General features: G+C 47.1%; 1 protein-coding gene across 1 annotated transcript; it reads left to right on the top strand.

Moving 5' to 3' along the window:
* The first annotated feature begins 830 nt into the window (after nt 1-830).
* On the top strand, nt 831-9,446 carry LOC115408202 (ras-related protein Rab-7L1-like). Its single transcript, XM_030118840.1, has 5 exons — nt 831-1,152; nt 1,688-1,759; nt 2,089-2,270; nt 3,186-3,307; nt 7,234-9,446. Exons 1-5 carry the CDS (start codon nt 1,035-1,037, stop codon nt 7,349-7,351), a joined length of 612 nt encoding a protein of 203 aa, XP_029974700.1. The 5' UTR covers nt 831-1,034; the 3' UTR covers nt 7,352-9,446.
* The last annotated feature ends 7,379 nt before the right edge of the window (nt 9,447-16,825 follow it).

Here is a 16,825-nt window from a genome sequence, read left to right as displayed (position 1 = left end):
TATGGACCCCCTGTGCTCGAACATGGTGTTCGTTATGGACAAGCTGTGGTGAGCACAGAAGTCACGGAACACCACTCAACACCACATGTTGAAGTCCCCCAGTAGAACAATGGAGTCCCCAGCTGGAGAACTGTCCAGCACCCCTCTCAGGGACTCCAGGAAGGCCGGGTACTCTGCACTGCTGTTCAGCCCATAGACTGAAACAACAATGGTGCACCTGTCCCCGACCCGAAGGCACAGGGCCGCCACCCTCCCGTTCACTGAGAGTGAAGTCCAGCACATGGCAGCTGAGCTGTGGGTCGATAAGCAAACCACCACCAGACCACCACCGCTCACCGCGGCAACACCAGAGAAGACAGAGTCCAGCCCGTCTCATTGGGTTCAGAGCTCAGGCTGTGTGGAAGTGAGCTGCATCGAGCTGGTGCCAATCTCACTCACAGCCTTAGACTCCGCCCCCACAACAAGGTGACATTCTATGTCCCAAGAGCCACTCTGTGTCTGGAGATCGGTTCACCGGGCCCCCCATCGTCAATGCCACCCGATCCACTTTTTTTTTTTTTAAAGCCTGTGCAGTGTCTGCAGAGCCACATGTGGCTCCAGAGCTGCAGGTTCAACGCCCCTGAGCTCATCACTGTACACTGTAAAACAGGTTTTTACACTCATCTGTGTCTAACAGTGAAAGTGGTGCAACAGTGACCCCTGTCTTTGTGTTCTGAGTTTGCACAGATTTCACAATGTTTTCATTTTCCACACGGGCGTGGTTTCTGTCACTGAAGTATTTATGACTCAAGCTACTTCCTTCCAAACAGAAAGTAAAACCAGATCCTGGGAGCCCGTCTGCACACAGCTGGAGCTACGATCATCACATCTTAGCTAATCTGAGGCAGCTTTCACAGTCTCAACAACTTTTCTTCATCTGTTCACGTCGGCATCAAGTTCTAAGGTTTGAAGACTCATAAATAACATTTCCTGAGCTGAAGGTTGAACTCTGATCAGCTGAAATCACCCAGTGGTGGACTAAACAGCTCAGAGAAATGAAAGAGCACGTGATGAAAATCCTGATTGTCGGCAATCCGACCGTTGGGAAGACGTCTTTTGTGCAACAATACGTCAGTGGGCAGTTCAACAAGACGTACAAGACGACAGTGGGAGGTAAGGCTGAGTGAAATCACTCTTTCTATTGAGGAAATCACAGAATCTCCGTTCTTTCTTCACCCTCATATAATCTGGTTAAACAGTTACTCTGCTCTTTTACAAGGACAGGAAGAAATTCTGCTCCTGTGCTGCTTTATGACTTAACGTACTGGAGGAAACCCACTGAATGATGAATGAATGAACTGTCAACATGACTGCAAGTGGCATTAGCATTAGCCTGTATCCATGGTAACAGCAATAAGAATTTGCCTGCTTCTGTCAGGCCCCTCCAGGTCCCACCCCCTGCCTGGGTCTCCCATCCTGTCCTGTGTCCATGTCTTTCCCTGTGCGCATCATCTTTCTCTCCTCATGCTCTCCCAGCCATGTTATGGAGCATCTTCCTTCCACTAACATCCAGATTACCCAGCATCCTCCTCCCATGAACTGATGGATCTTCAGTTATGTGATTTTTAAAGCCAGACTGTCTTGGCTTCATGTCTAAACTTCTTTTGTTGTTGTTTGTATGAGATGCATCTTTTACTTCTCTTTCTAGTGGATTTTTCTGTGAAGACGCTGCCGTGGTCAGACAACGAGACAGTCAGACTGCATATCTGGGACATTGCAGGTAGGAGAGACTTTGGTGACACTTTACTTTAAGCACCCGTTATAACACATTATAAGTACTTATAAACACTCATAAATGATCACAATGCTTTATAACTCACTATACAGCACTATACAGCATAGGATTAGGGTTAGGGTTAGGGTTAGGTCCTGGCATTGTGATGATCTATGAATGTTTATAACTATAGCTACATGTGTTATAATGGCATTATAATGCTTTATAAATTTACTTATACAGGGGGGCTTCAAATAAAGTGTTACCGAGACTTTTTCAGTGAACTGATGGCTGAAGGGATGGAAAACATGCTCAACGTTCTGTCCTCTGTTCAGGCCAGGAATATTCATTTTCCGTGACCAGGACCTACTTCAGAGGGGCTCTGGGCTGCGTTCTGATGTTTGACGTCACCAACTCGAACAGCTTCCTCAGCTGTCTCCAGTGGAAACAGGACCTGAACAACAAGGTCATGCTGCCCAGTGGAGCTCCCATCCCCTGCATCCTGCTGGCCAACAAGGTGAAGTGGAGCGTTTGACTCATGAATGATGAATGAATCCGGGCAGCCTTCGAGCTCTCTGTTAATAAAACAGCAATTTTCCACTGGATGAATTATTTTATGTGAGGTCCAATGTAGTGCATTACTCTGTGACACTAACTTTAAGTTGGAAGTTTTTGCGATCAGTTCCAGTTTGTTCTTGAATTTATTTTGGACTTCGAATGCATCATTGGAAAGACAGAGGAGAAGCCGAAATGTCTGCTGTGAGGAAACGTCTGCCGAGAGTATGAAACTCTACAAGCTGAAAAGACCCTTCAAAACAACACACGGAGAACATGTTGGCAGACCAAGACCTTATATGACAAAATACAACAGAGATTACATTCAAGAGTGGCAGTGCAGGAATTCTGTTTATGCACAAACGATGAGAACCCAGAGTTCTCACTGTGTTGGTTCCTCCTGGAAGCACATACTGCACAAAGATTTAGTAAGTCAGAGTAACATTCTGACTGGATGTTACATCAGAAATGAGTTGTGTTCTGCAAACCAGGACACCACTCTGGACCAAAATGCTTTTATTCTGGAAAAATATTCTGAACTGAGCTCTGTCAGAAGTCTGTCACATAATCAATTTTGACGTTCACAGTCACTTTTCAGCCTTATAAATAAGGCTCATATGATAAATCCTGAGCAGGGGAAATCAAACTTTCATTTTCTGCAATAATCCTGGAAACACAGTGTTTCACACATGATCAAAAACCAATTCCAGAGAACAAATGTCTCTGGGGTTCCCCAGAAATTTGTGATTTCAAAATGGGGCCACTGCCCAAACAATGTTGGGATCCACTGGCATAAGGCGATTAGAGCAGCACGACTCAGAGGTTTCACTGATTGTCCTGAATGACTCAGCTGCTCTTCTGCCCCGTCTCTCCACAGTGTGACCTTCCTGAACGGGTGGTGACAGCAGACAGCATCGCCAGGTTCAGCAAGAAGAACGGCTTCTTCGCCTGGATGGAGACCTCAGTCAAAGACAACAAGAACATCGGAGAAGCCATGAGGTTCAATCCTTGTTCCATCTTTTATTGTTCATCGTGGTGAATCAGTGATGAGTTACAGAAGATTGAACTGCTGGTACATTCAGGCCGTTTTCGCAATAAAACATCAAGCACCAACCTCCACTGGTAAAAAGTGAAGTTAATGCGGAAGTGAAGAAAGCTGTAATTCCAGAGAAATTCCAGCAGGGCGCAATGACGATGGTTTCAAAAAGAACGCGAGTCCCATTGGGTCCCATTCAAAAACGCTGATTTTCAGATTGCAAAGGAATATATATAGCACCCAGTTTCAGAACATCTTTTGATCTCTATCACTATTTTCCAACACTGTGTCATCTTGACCAGACTCTGACTTTCATATAAATCAAATAGTGATTTTATTTTAATGATTTAAAGTTTTGCATAAATCACCCAATCACAGCGCCTCCTCGGTCTCCTGACAAACACAACCAATTATGTTTACATGTGGTTTCAAAAGCTCAGTATGGAGACATCCTGCTTTCATCCTCAAAACAGGATTTCAGGGTCTTTCCTGGGTCTTCCCCAGGGTCTCCTCCCAGTGCAATATGCCTGGAACTCCTCCCCAGGGAGACCTCCAGGAGGCATTCTAAACAGATGCCAGAGCCACTTCAGCTGGCTCCTCTTGATGTGGAGGAATAGCGGCTCTAGTCCACGCTCCTCCCTGGTGACTGAGCTCCTCCGCCACCCGACTAAGGAAGCTCATTTCAGCCACTTTTATTCAGGATCTTGTCCTTTCAGTCATGACCCAAAGCTCATGACCATAGGTGAGGGTAGGAACGGAAACTAACTGATAAATCGAGAGCTTTGCCTTTCGGCTCAGCTCCCTCTTCACCTCAATGGACCGATGCAACGACTGCGTAACTGCAGCCAGTGCACTGATACTCCTTGTCTTGTAAACAAAACCCAATGATACTTATATTCCTCCACTTGGGCAGAGTCTCTAGTGACCTAGAGAGGACAGACTACCTTCTTCCGGTCGAGGACCATGGCCTTGGATTTAGAGATGCTTATCCTCATCTCTGTTGCTTCACGCTCAACTGCAGGACAACGGCATCTGTGTCATCAACATCATCTGCAAAAAAAAGAGACAAAGTCCTGTGGTCACCGAATGGACTCCCTCTGGCCCCTGGAAGCACCTAGATTTTCTGTCCAAAAAATTATGAACAGAACCAGTGACAAAGGGCAGTCCTGCCAGAGTCTGACATACAGGTCCAGGGAGCAGATCCAATGTACTGTCAACAATGTGGACCAGAATTCTTCTGTTCACACAGAGACCGGATGGCCTTTAACAAGGGGCCCGGACTCCATATTCTCGAAGCACCCCACATAAGGTACCACAAGGGATGTGGTCATGGTAAAACACATGTGAACCGATTGAGCCAACTCCCACGAACCCTCGAGCACCCTGTGGAGGGTATAGAGCCGGTCCAGTGTTCCACGGCCAGGACGAAAACTGCATTGTTCTCTCTGGATCCAAGATTTGACCATCAGTCAAATCCTCCTCTCCAGTACCCTGGAATAGACTTTAAAGAGGAGGCTGAGGAGTGTGATCCCCTGAAGTTGGAGTACACCCTCCGATTCCCCTTTTCAAAAAAGGAGAACCACTACCCCTGTCTGCCAGTCCAGAGGGTACTGTGCCCGACCATCATGCGATGTTATAGAGACACGTTAACCAAGGCAGTCCCTGCACAACTGGTGATTTTAGGTACTCAGGACGAATCTTATCCAACCCAGTGTCTTGCCACCAAGGAGCTGACCAACCACCTCAGACTTCGGCTTGGGTGATGGACGAGTCCACCTCTGAGACCTCAGCCTCTGCTTCCTCCACGGAATATGTGATGATGGGATTGAGGAGGTCCTTGAAGCATTCCTTCCATCATCCTGTATTATCCTCAGTTGAGGTCAGCAGCTCCTCGCCTACACCGTAAACAGTGTTAGTGGAGACCTACTTTCCCCTCCTGAGGTCAGCCAATAGTCCTCCCCCGTGGCCTCCACAAACTCCTCCTACTCCCATGAGCCAACAAGACTTGATAGGATTCCTTCTTCAACTTGACAGCAAGCCTTACTTTTGACCCACCACAGCATGCACCGGAGACCTCATGATCACAGCTTCAAGCAATTGCTTCAAGAATGGAGGTGGACAGGGCCGTCGCGATAAGGCAGGCAAACCAGGCAATTGCCTGGGGCCCCCTGCTGGCCTGGGGCCCCAAGACAACAACTGTTATGAATAAAATGCAACGACAAATCGTGTGAGCGCCCCTTGGCAGCCAAGGTGCAATGACACTGTTATCGGGAGTCGGGATCCCCCCTCAAGGGGGCCCCTCTCAGTAGTAGCTGACAGAACGCAGCAGCCTACCGATTTCATGAGCCCTGCAGCCGGCAAAATATAAAACAAATCCAAGGATGAAGCGAATTTGTCCATCCGGCAGCCAGAAAAAAAGAAGAGAAAAGAGGAGGAAGATAAAAAAAGATGTTTTTGTTATAAAGTGTGAGTGAACTGAAACCGTAACCCTATTATTATTATTATTATTATTTTTTTTTTTTTTTTTTGGGGGGGGGGGGCCAATGTCCATCTTGCCTGGGGCCCCCAAATTCCTTGAAATGGCCCTGGAGGTGGAGAACATGGTCCACTCGGACTCAACGCACCCAGCCTCCCTGGGGATCTGGGAGAAGCTCTCCTGGAGGTGGAAGTTAAAAACCATACTGATAGAGGGTTCCAGCAGCTGTTCCCAGCTGACCCTCACAAAAGATTTGAGTCTGCCAAGTCTGTCCGAGTTCTTCCTCCGCCAGCAAATCCAACTCCCCACCAGTAGTGATCAGTTGACAGCTCTGCTCCTCTCTTCAAACCGAGAGTCCAAGACACAAGGTCAGAGGTCAGATGACATGACAGCAAAGTTGATAATTGACCTCCAACCTAGGATGTCCTGGTGCACTTGTGGACACCCCTGTGCTTGAACGTGGTGAGGTATGGACAAAGTGAGGCTAGCACAGAAGTCCAATAACAGAACACTGCTTGGGTTCCGAGAAGGAAAGGGAATTCTGCACTGCTGTTCAGCCCATAAGTTGAAGCAACAGTGAGACACTTTTTCCCACCCCAAAGATGCAGGGATGTGACCCTCTCATTCACTGGGGTGAACTCCAACCCATGGTGGCTGAGCTGTGGGGCTACAAGCAAACCAACTGTAGACCACTGCCTCCCACCATGGGCAAAACCAGTTTCTGTGTACAGGGACCAGGTTGCTGGGCAGCCTGCCATTAGCTGCCACCCAGTCCACACTGCACCCGGCCCCTACGGTCCACCAGGGGTCGGACCAACAGTGTCCCTTTGGGCTGAGTCCAGTCAGGCCCTGCAAAGGCCCAGGCACCAGGCGCTCCCATGCAGATCCCAACCCCATGCCTGGCTCCAGGATGTTGTCCTGGCTGCACCATACCGGGCAACATCACTGTCCTTGCTCTAAATCTGTACATTAGGGCTTTTGATGTGCTCGGAGTCTTGCCCATTACCCAGGACCTGTTTGCTAAGGGAGACCCTACCTGGAGGATAAAGCCCCCAACAGCATAGTTCCTGGGATCATGTGGGAACTGAAACTCCCCCGCCATGACAAGGTGGTAGTTCAGGAGGCAGAACAAGACACCATATTAGGGTAAAAAAGCAAAAATTAAAGGTGTAGCAACAATCCAACTTCCTTGTCTGTCCATAAAGTCCGTGCTCTCCCATTGTTAATGTTTCACAGTCTGCTGTTCTCTCAGTAAGCGTGTGTGGTTCCATTATGTAAACATCAACCAGTACCCCACACTGCTGTCAAAAAGCCAAAACTTTTGTGAAATCAGATTCAGCTCCCTGAGGTCAGCTCAGGTGATTCACAGAGTGGAGTCACGTCGCTGAACAGGAGGAATCTTCTGTGTTTCAGGAGGTTGGTGCAGGAGATTCTGTCAGTTCAGTCCAGTGAGGACCAGCCGCTGTCCAGAAAGGAAGACAACGTCGATCTTCATTCTCACGACGCCACAAACCATCAAACCTGCTGCTGACGACTTCCTGAAAACTCCAGTTCAATCATGACAGCAGCTCTCCGGCTCACCAGGCACATCGTGTCTCCATCTGTGTGGCTGTTCTTCGTCTAACATTAGAAGACTGGTGAAGCTCGTTAGAATTTTCTGTAAGAAAATATCAACGATGAAGAATCTTCCATCCAGCAATCACAGTTTTATTGCCCGAAAAGTAAATGTGAGCTGTTAGTACTGTTTTGTTTGAAAACTCTTGAGGGTCTGTTTCCTCGACAGAAATTTCAAGTTAAAAGAAACAAACTGTCTGCATTTTGGGGGTTCGTTTACATGACAACGGTGCTCGGAGCAACTGAAAACACAGCTTTTTGGAAATGGCCTCCAAAGTTTTGAGAACTCTCTGAAAACAGCTCCGGGTAGCATCCACCAGGCGGCTACACCGGAGGAAACGGAGCGGTGTCTCGATTTAACATTCGGCATGTTGCACATGCAGCGCTTCACGGCATCAGAAACAGAAGTGAGCCGACTGGAGGAAGCGTTTCAGCTCCACTTTCTTTTATTTTCAACTACAGCAGGTAGTGAGCTCACTGCTTCCATTTCAGTTCAAAGTTTTTATGGTCTGGTCAGACTGAGGTTTACTTCCAAGTTGTGGCTTCATCGCTAAATTTCTGGCAGGCTGCTGCTCACAGCGCCACCCTCTGTTCTGGAGGGAACATGTATGTCCGGGTCATCTGAACAGATGGAAAAGTATCGATACCACGGGAACTGAATATTGCTGCTCAATACCAGCCTTAGGATCCATTCAGTACTGAGGCATCAATCATTTTGACAGCCTTACCCTCTAGTGGCCCAGCATGGTAACTACATCGTTCGCAGGATTTCACATGTTTTTGAAACTCCGCGGTCAACTCTGGGTTTATCCAGGTGCGTTACCATGGTAACATATGCTGTAAGTATAACCTGATTACCTCCATTCATTTATTCATTGTCAGAAAGACGAGGAAGTCATTATCTAGTCTGTAAGCACTGAGATGAAGTGATCGAGGAGGCTGTTCAAGACTCCAACTGGGCATTTTAATATTATCTTGATAATTTTTTTATTGATAAAAAAAAGTCTAACAAAATGATTTATTTAATCCTAAAAAAAAATCAAAACAGAAGACCACTGCACCAATGAACGGACATTTGTCAAAAGACAGAGTTCTGAATAAACCATTACATCAGAAAAAAGTCTGATTTTCTGTCCTTTTTGGGAACTCATCTGTACTTTTTTCCATTGCCTCTATTGTTTCAGACATTCCTAACTCTTGCAGGCAGCAGAAGGCCCTGATCTACTCAAGCTCTTTTTCTATAAAAACAGGTGATATTTGATTTATCACACACAAGCTAAGGCAGGCAGCACTGTGAACACTCTCAGCAGTGATGAGGAGGAATTCTGTGAAAGTTTCCAGTCTGGACTCTGACTGACTCCATCCAGCTGCCCTGAAACTCATGCACAAAATCTTAAAGGGCGTTTGTTGTGTTTGTGGTCTGCTAACTGCAGGAGACGTAAAGTTCAGCTAACACTGTTGCTGCAACCTAATGGGAAAAAAATGTGTTGCAGCAGAGATTTGAAGGAGCGAAGAGGTAAGCTCGCGCAGGGTTCAGCTACACACAAAGTGACCTTTTTTCAACGTTGACTCATGCAAAATAGAGTAGCGCCACCTTTTCTGAGCCACTTCAAGCACAGACTCGCAGGATGCAGTGAGGATTGAGAAGAACACACACTGTCCATTAACCTTCATCTGCAACGTCTTCCACATCATGCAGCGTACTTTGAGTTTAGGTTCACGCTGAGTTCTGTGACTTTTATGATCATAAGAACATTTTTCATGAGTTTTAAACCAAAAAAAAAGAATTCAGAAGACATCAAATATGATTATTATCTGAAATAAATAAAAATAATCTGGCAATAAAATGTAGACTGAGGCTGCATTAATAAAGTGTCACAGCTGCAAATATTTCTAACTTTTCTAGCCTTTTTTGCAACAGATTTGTCCTCTTTTTTCATGGGCTTTCCTGCTTTAGCCATTTTATGTATAGCTGCTCATTGTTTGACAGCATTTTTTTTTATTTGTTTTGCCATACTTTTTTCTTTTTCCATTTCTTCTTTTTCTTGATTCGTCTTTATTCTTTTTTCTTTGTTTATATTTTTTTCATTGTTCCTTTTTAGTCTTTATTTCCTTTTGTTTGATCATTTTCATTTTTGGTTGATTTTAACAGATCAAGCTCCGGGAGTTTTTTTTATTTTATTGTATTTATTTTTTATATATGTCTTTAATCTGAAGATGACAAAATATCTGAAATTCAGTGTGTCATGCAAAAAAAATATTTATGTGTAACTGTTGTGAACCCGTCCCGGCAAGAACACACTCTGAGGCACGTCTGAGATGATGTGATTCTTTATGAGTAGCTGCAATGAGCACTGCAATGAGCATATGAAAACACAAAAGCATGTAGTTAGCACTTCTTCTGGCATCTGACATCGGCAGCAGCGGGCTTCAGGACTGCTGAACTACATCACATATTAGTCTTTTACATTATAATGAAATACATTGGAAGATCTGACTTTCACATTCCTTCTTATAATGGTTTTAACAGTAGACATTTTACCAGGTGATCGTATAGTGGTTTTAACATTAATGCTTTTACAATGAATTTCATACAATTGATCTTAATTAATTTTTAACCATCATCATCCCTTTTTATACTTTTTAGATAGAAAATGTAAGTAAAGAGAAGTAAATACTAAATAGAAAATACAAGAGAACAACCATTACTCAAAATCAAATCAATAATATATCTTACAGTTCCCCCTAGTGGTCACTAGAAATTTTACAATGCACGTTGTTTCCATAATGGCGGATGGCGCAACAAACAATACAACTCTCTGAATGTCTGACTAATTACAATGAATACAAAACATTTAATGCAACAACAACATTTACCTGCAATGAGCATATGAAAACACAAAAGCATGTAGTTAGCACTTCTTCTGGCATCTGACATCTACAGGAAAAGAAAAGAGTTGACTTATGTAACAAAATAGACCATAACACTAACGTGACTCATGAGTTACAACAGACACAGAACGAAAATACACTGGACAATTTGTCATGTTAACTTTAGAACATTTTATAACAATATTTTGTAGAGAAGGACCGGAGTCTGTCTTACCGGCAGCAGCGGGCTTCAGGACTGCTGAACTTCCGGTTTCCGGTCACATTCATAGATTTGACAGCTGCCAGTAGATGGCGCTAACTCACTACTCATTGCAGGGCAAACTGTATACAGAGACTATTTACATATCTTAGCAGGAATTTCAAAATAATAAATAAGGTAATTCTTCAACCTGTTACATACACCCCCCTGAAATTCTGCTAGATATGGGAAGTGCGACTCTTGAGACAAAAACAAAACCATGTGCAAAAAAAACGCGTATGAATACTGAAGTAAAAGAAAATTGTGTTGCAAGGAGCAAAATTGAAGTAAACGTCAGTTCGAAAACTCTCCCTACAACAAGGAGTGTGAGAAGGAAGGAGGCGATCAAACTCCTACCTAAACACAGACTCAAAGATGCCTGTAACACCTCTGAATTGTAAACAATGCTCCTGTAACATCAAGCGAGCCATCAAAACACTACTACTGGTTACAAACTCTCACAACCTTGATGCTCAAACTGAAAATGCAGACGAAAAGAACTGAACCAAAGAGCTAACGGAAACAGAGGACACAGAATCCACACCCACTGCTTGGTCATTAACCTCACAGATAAGGCGTCTAGGGGGCCTGATGGACCTACGATCCCTGAGAATGCGACCACCAGGCTGCGTGCGATGCACCTGAGCTAAAGGGCCTGGAATATCAGAGACCGGACAGTCACTGTCAGGAATGGCTGTGTCAGGGGCTTCATTGACTAGAGAGTCAAAGTCTGGAGGGTCATTGTCAGGAAGGGCAGTCGAGGGAGGGGCCAAATCCGCATCAGGGGCGTCGGGGGGGACCACATCTTCAGAGTGCCGTGGTGGGCATTCCGCACCGTCGACAGTGGAGAGGGCAACTTCTCGTCCAAGGGCTGGATGGGTGGGTTGGCCAGATGCAGTGACTGAGACGGAGTCAGACTGGGCGGCATCAGACTCTTGGTCAAGCGATTCATCATCTCCTTCTGGACCAATGTCATCATCACCCGTCTGCATAAGCCAGTTGACCGTGCGAGCGTCACTGTCTTCCATCATGTCAGGCACATCAGGGCATAGGTCACTTCCATTCTCCGCAACGTCACTTCCCGAGTGAGCAGATCCAACGTCCACGTCTTCCCCACAGGGCAAGAAGCCAACATCGAGGAGTAGATTCCTGTGGACGACTCGCTCTCTCCCCGTCAGGGAATCTCTGACTCTGTAGACATTGATGTCGGGCTTGACAGACATGACCTCATACGGAGTTGACTCCCATCTGTCCGCAACCTTGCGTTTACCCGGCACACCCCTGGTGGCAATCAACACTCTGTCTCCAACGACGAGAGGTGAACCCCTGACTCTGCGGTTGTACAGGTTGGCATGGCGAGTCTGAGCCCTGAGACTGTTCCTCTGCACAATCTGAGCAGCCTCGTGTAGGTCTTTCTTCAGGTTGGACACAAAGTCCGAGTGACTGACAACAGTGCCATCTGTGAGAACATTCTGAAACATGACATCAATGGGGAGGCGAGGGATCCTTCCAAATACAAGGTAGAATGGCGCGAACCCTGTCGTCTCATGCTCAGTGCAGTTGTAGCAGAAGGTAAGTAACTGCAGCATTTGTGGCCATTTCGCTTTTGGCTGAGGGGGAAGGGACCTGATCATACTCCCCAGTGTCCTGTTAAATCGCTCCGTGATTCCATTTCCCATGGGGTGATATGGAGTTGTATGGGACTTCTGCACCCCAGACAACTCCAACAGTTCCTTGATCAACTTGCTCTCAAAGGTAGCTCCCTGGTCTGAATGGATACGGCGCGGAAAACCGTAAATAAGGAAGAAGTTGTGCCAGAGACGATGAGCAACCTGTTTGGCGGTCTGATTCTTGCACGGGAAGGCGTGCGCCATCTTGGAGAAATGGTCAGTCACAACTAGGACATCCACAGACTTGTCCCCTTGCTCAGCAGACCAAAAGTCTATGCAGACCAACTCCATAGGCTCAGAGGTGACAATGTTCTTGAGTGGCGCACGACTGTGTGGCTCAGGCGTCTTCCCCACAATGCAGCGCTGACAGGTTCGAACGTAGTTCTTAACGTCACGTTCCATGCCACTCCAGAAGAACCGCTGCCTCGCCAGAGACAAGGTACGGTGTTGACCCTGGTGACCTGCTGCATCGTGGAGACCATGAAGGACCTTCTGCTTCAATGAGTCAGGCACTATGAACTGGAAGATCTTCTTGTTCATGTAGGGATCTTTCTTTGCCTTGTACAGCATGCCATCTCGTATGATGAGTTTACTCCAGTGCCTCAGCAGTTTAATCACACTACGTGACTCAACAGCCCTCTCACGCTTGGTAGGTCTCCTGTGTTTTTGAACAAAATACATGGCCCTGCTTATTGTGCTGTCCTGCTCCTGTGAACTGATGAGCTGGCTTTGAGGGAGTGCAGTGGACTGGTCTTCCTTCTGTAGAAGACCAAAGGCAGCACCTGTACCCATCACATGACTAACACCGCCGGTGGACTGAGCATTGAGGATTGCTGCAACATCCTCTGACCCGACTGAGCCACTCGTGTTCGGTGGAAGCGCCTCCAGCCCTGGTTCGTCCATTGGTCCACCACCACCTTCAACAACATCCTGACAGTTGTTGGACACTCTGAACACATCCTGGACAGTGTCGTCGTTAACACTGTTGACCTGGTTCAACAGTGAAGCGTAAGGCTCGGTCACAAGACGATGACCTACACACGACTGGACAAACGGCTCATGACTCAAGGCGTCAGCGACAACGTTCTTTGGGCCGGGGATGTACTTCAAGTCAAAGTCGTATGCAGCGAGCTTCGCTACCCAGCGCTGTTCGCACGCATCCAGTCTGGGTTTGGTCAGAATGTACGTCAATGGGTTATTGTCAGTCCAAGTGGTGAAGTGTCTTCCTTTCAACCAGTGGCTGAATTTGTCACATACTGCCCATTTCAAGGCGAGGAATTCAAGCCGGTGTGCAGGGTAGTTCAACTGAGAGCGGGAGAGGGTTTTACTCGCAAAGGCAACAGGTCTGGCAACTGTCTCATCAGGTGGTAGTTGTGACAAGACAGCTCCAATCCCGTCAAAGGACGCGTCTACAGCCAGGATGAATGGGGCATTGAAGTCTGGGTGAGCTAGAGTGACACTAGTCATGAGGTCGTGCTTCAGTGTCTCAAATGCAGTCTGGCATGCCTCGGTCCAATCAGCAGGTGACAGTTTGTCTCGACCCCCCTTCTTAACAGCTCTGGCACCCCTCTGCTGCTTGCGCTGGGAACCAGGTTCAGCTGTGAGTTTGAACAACGGTTTTGCTTTGGTAGAACACGCCTCGATGAAGCTTTGGTAATACATCACCATACCTAAAAATGACCTGATTTTACTGGGGCAAGGTGTTTTCCCATCAGATTCCATGAGATCAGCAACTTGGACGTCATTTATGGCTCTCACTTTCTCGGGGTCAGTTCGAACACCATCTTCACTGACGACATGTCCAAGAAACTTCACAGTCCTCCTGAGAAAGAAGCACTTTCTGGGTGCGAGCTTAAGGTTGTGCTCCTTAAGGCGAGCAAACACCATCTGCAGGCGTTGGAGTGCAACTTCCTCCGTAGGCGCGAATACCATCAGGTCGTCGAGGTAACACAACAGGTTTGTGAAGTTCACATCACCGAATATGGACATCATCATCCTCATGAAGGTTGCTGGACTGTTACATAGACCTTGAGGAAGGCGATTCCATTCATGTAGACCAAAGGGTGACGAGAATGCTGTATACTTTCTGTCATCAGGGTGCAAGGGGACGTTGTAAAAGCCTGATGTCAGGTCCATCGTGGAAAAGAATGCATTTCCACCGAGCGCGGCCAGCGCATCAGCCTGGTGGGGCAGCGGGTAAGCGTCCTTCACGGTTCTCGCATTAAGCCATCTGAAGTCGGTGCAAACCCTGAGCTCACCGTTCCGCTTCCATATGAGAACGAGTGCAGACGCATATTCGCTGCTTGACTTTTGAATGATGCCCTTTTCTTCCATCTCATTCAAAGTCGTCCTCAACTTCTCATACTGGCTTGGTGGTATGCGTCTGTAGGGTAGACGGAATGGCTTTTCGTCGACAAGGTGGATGCGATGCACAAACCCTCTAGCTTCTCCACAATCCAGCTTGTGTCGGGAGAAGATGGACTCGTACTGTTCGATGATGCGAAGGAGCTTGTCTTTCCACTGCAGCGACACCTCACATGACTTCAGGTCAAGATCTTGCAGGCCCAGAGCCTCTAGCGCACTCACCATGTCCTCTTCTGACCTTGGCTGCACATCACCGCTCTGCACGCACTGCACGTTGCACTTGACTTCGTCTGCCATCGGCAGGTCCTCTACTGCAATACAGGGAGACACGTCTGCGATCTTAGTGTTCCTCTTCAGCACCACAGCTCTGTCAGTAGGATTTATGACTTTGACAGGCACCCAACGGTCTCCCCATAAAGGAGTGATAACTCTACCGACAAGTATTTGTTTGGGCCTGGCTTTAGACTTCGTAGGCTCAACGACAACTGTACTGCCGACTGACATCACTGCCGTCTCAGGCAACTTGCCCCAGAGGAGGTGCTCACTCTGTGGTTTCAATGTCACACAACTCCTGACCTTTACTGTTCCCACCTTATCTGGAATGTAGTCACCCCTCCATCTCTCTGAGTTGGACAGCAGTGACAAGAATTGACTGTGTTCGTCGGTCTGACCATTGTTGGGTGAGGAAACCAGTCTCCAGTAGCCATCAGTACTCTTCAGCTGAGTCAGAATGTGTTTGATGGCATTACTGCCAAGGATCATCTCTTCCGTCTGACCCGGAACAACCATTGCTGGAATAATCATTCTGCATCCGTAAACAGTGACATCAAGGTCATACATGTCTTTGGGGGAAACACGGTGTCCACCGCAGCCTATAATGACATAATCATCAGCTGTTTCTTTTCTCGTGTCAGGGCATTGTTGCAACAGGGATTCAACAGCAGACTCACTTATGGTACAGGCCATCGAACCACTGTCTAACAGTGCTTTCAGAGTTGGGCCATCCATCACAGACACAGGCGTGTAGAACAGACTGTTGGTTTCTGCTATTCTCTGGGATCCCTGAAATATCAGTTTCTTGGATGAGGGCATTGTACTGCTGTACAACTCGTAAAGGGACTTATTATCAGGCATGTCAGGTTCCTCTTTACTGGTGGGAGGCTTATTGGGGTGATCTGCACTGTCCTCCCCTGCGTGCAGACCAGTCAGTTTTCCTGCTGCTCCGAGACAGTCTTTTGTTTTGGACAGTCACGACGTGAATGGCCTGGGGAGTGACACTGGAAACATAGTTTCTTCTCTCGGCAATGAGAGAAGGCACTGTGACCATCATCTTTGCAGATAAGGCATGGCTTGCTGGTGAAACCATCGATCCGGTCCGTAGGTCGCCTTGGTGGAGCAGGCCTCCTTCCTTGTGACTGGTCAGAGGCTCCACGCAGCAGGACCTTCTCCAACATAGCCATCACATCAGACAAAGGGACAAACTGTGAACCTTGTGCCTGAGATGGCCCCTGACTGATGTTGGTGGGGACTGGGGCTGGGTTATGGCTCACCTCTGCCTTGTGCACAGCAACGTCCATCTCCTTTACAGTGTGCACCATGGTGTCAGCTTTACAGCTCATCTCAGCGTGGTACTCGTTCAGCACCTCCAGTACCTCACAAGCAGACCACCTGTCGATAGTCTTGGACCTGAAAGTGAGGGCTAGGTCCTTGCAGGGACAGTTTCGAATAAACATGCGAGTCACCTCCATCTCAGGGTTGTCTAGTGTCTTGCCTTGTCCTCTTAGGCAGTCAGCTGCCAGCTCAGCTGCTCTGTTTAGTCTCAGCCAGTAGTCATACGGGTCTTCCTGGTCTTTGGGTAAAGTTGAGTAAAAGTCAGCCAGGGGAACAGCAGAGTACCTGGTAGAGGTGAAGTGCCTTCTGAGGATACTGTAAATCACGTCAGGGTGAGTGGAAATGTTAGTGTTGCTATTTCTGATGCCAAACCTAACAACATCCTTTGCCTTCCCTCTCAAATGCATAAGGATTTCCTCAGCTTGTTCCTCGACCCTGACATTGCTTTTCTTAATGAACGTTCTCATTAGATCTTCCCATTCATACACTGTGACAGAGTCTGAGCCATCTCCAACAAAAGCTGGTGGTTCCTTAACCTTCCTCTGTGTAACCACATGCACCTGGGATGGATCTGTCACATGACTGTGCTGACATGATGTGCTTGCAGCATCCTGTG

The sequence above is a fragment of the Salarias fasciatus genome, chromosome 20, assembly GCF_902148845.1.
Source record: "Salarias fasciatus chromosome 20, fSalaFa1.1, whole genome shotgun sequence".
Taxonomy (NCBI): Eukaryota; Metazoa; Chordata; class Actinopteri; order Blenniiformes; family Blenniidae; genus Salarias; species Salarias fasciatus.
This window is presented reverse-complemented; position numbering and strand designations above follow the sequence as displayed.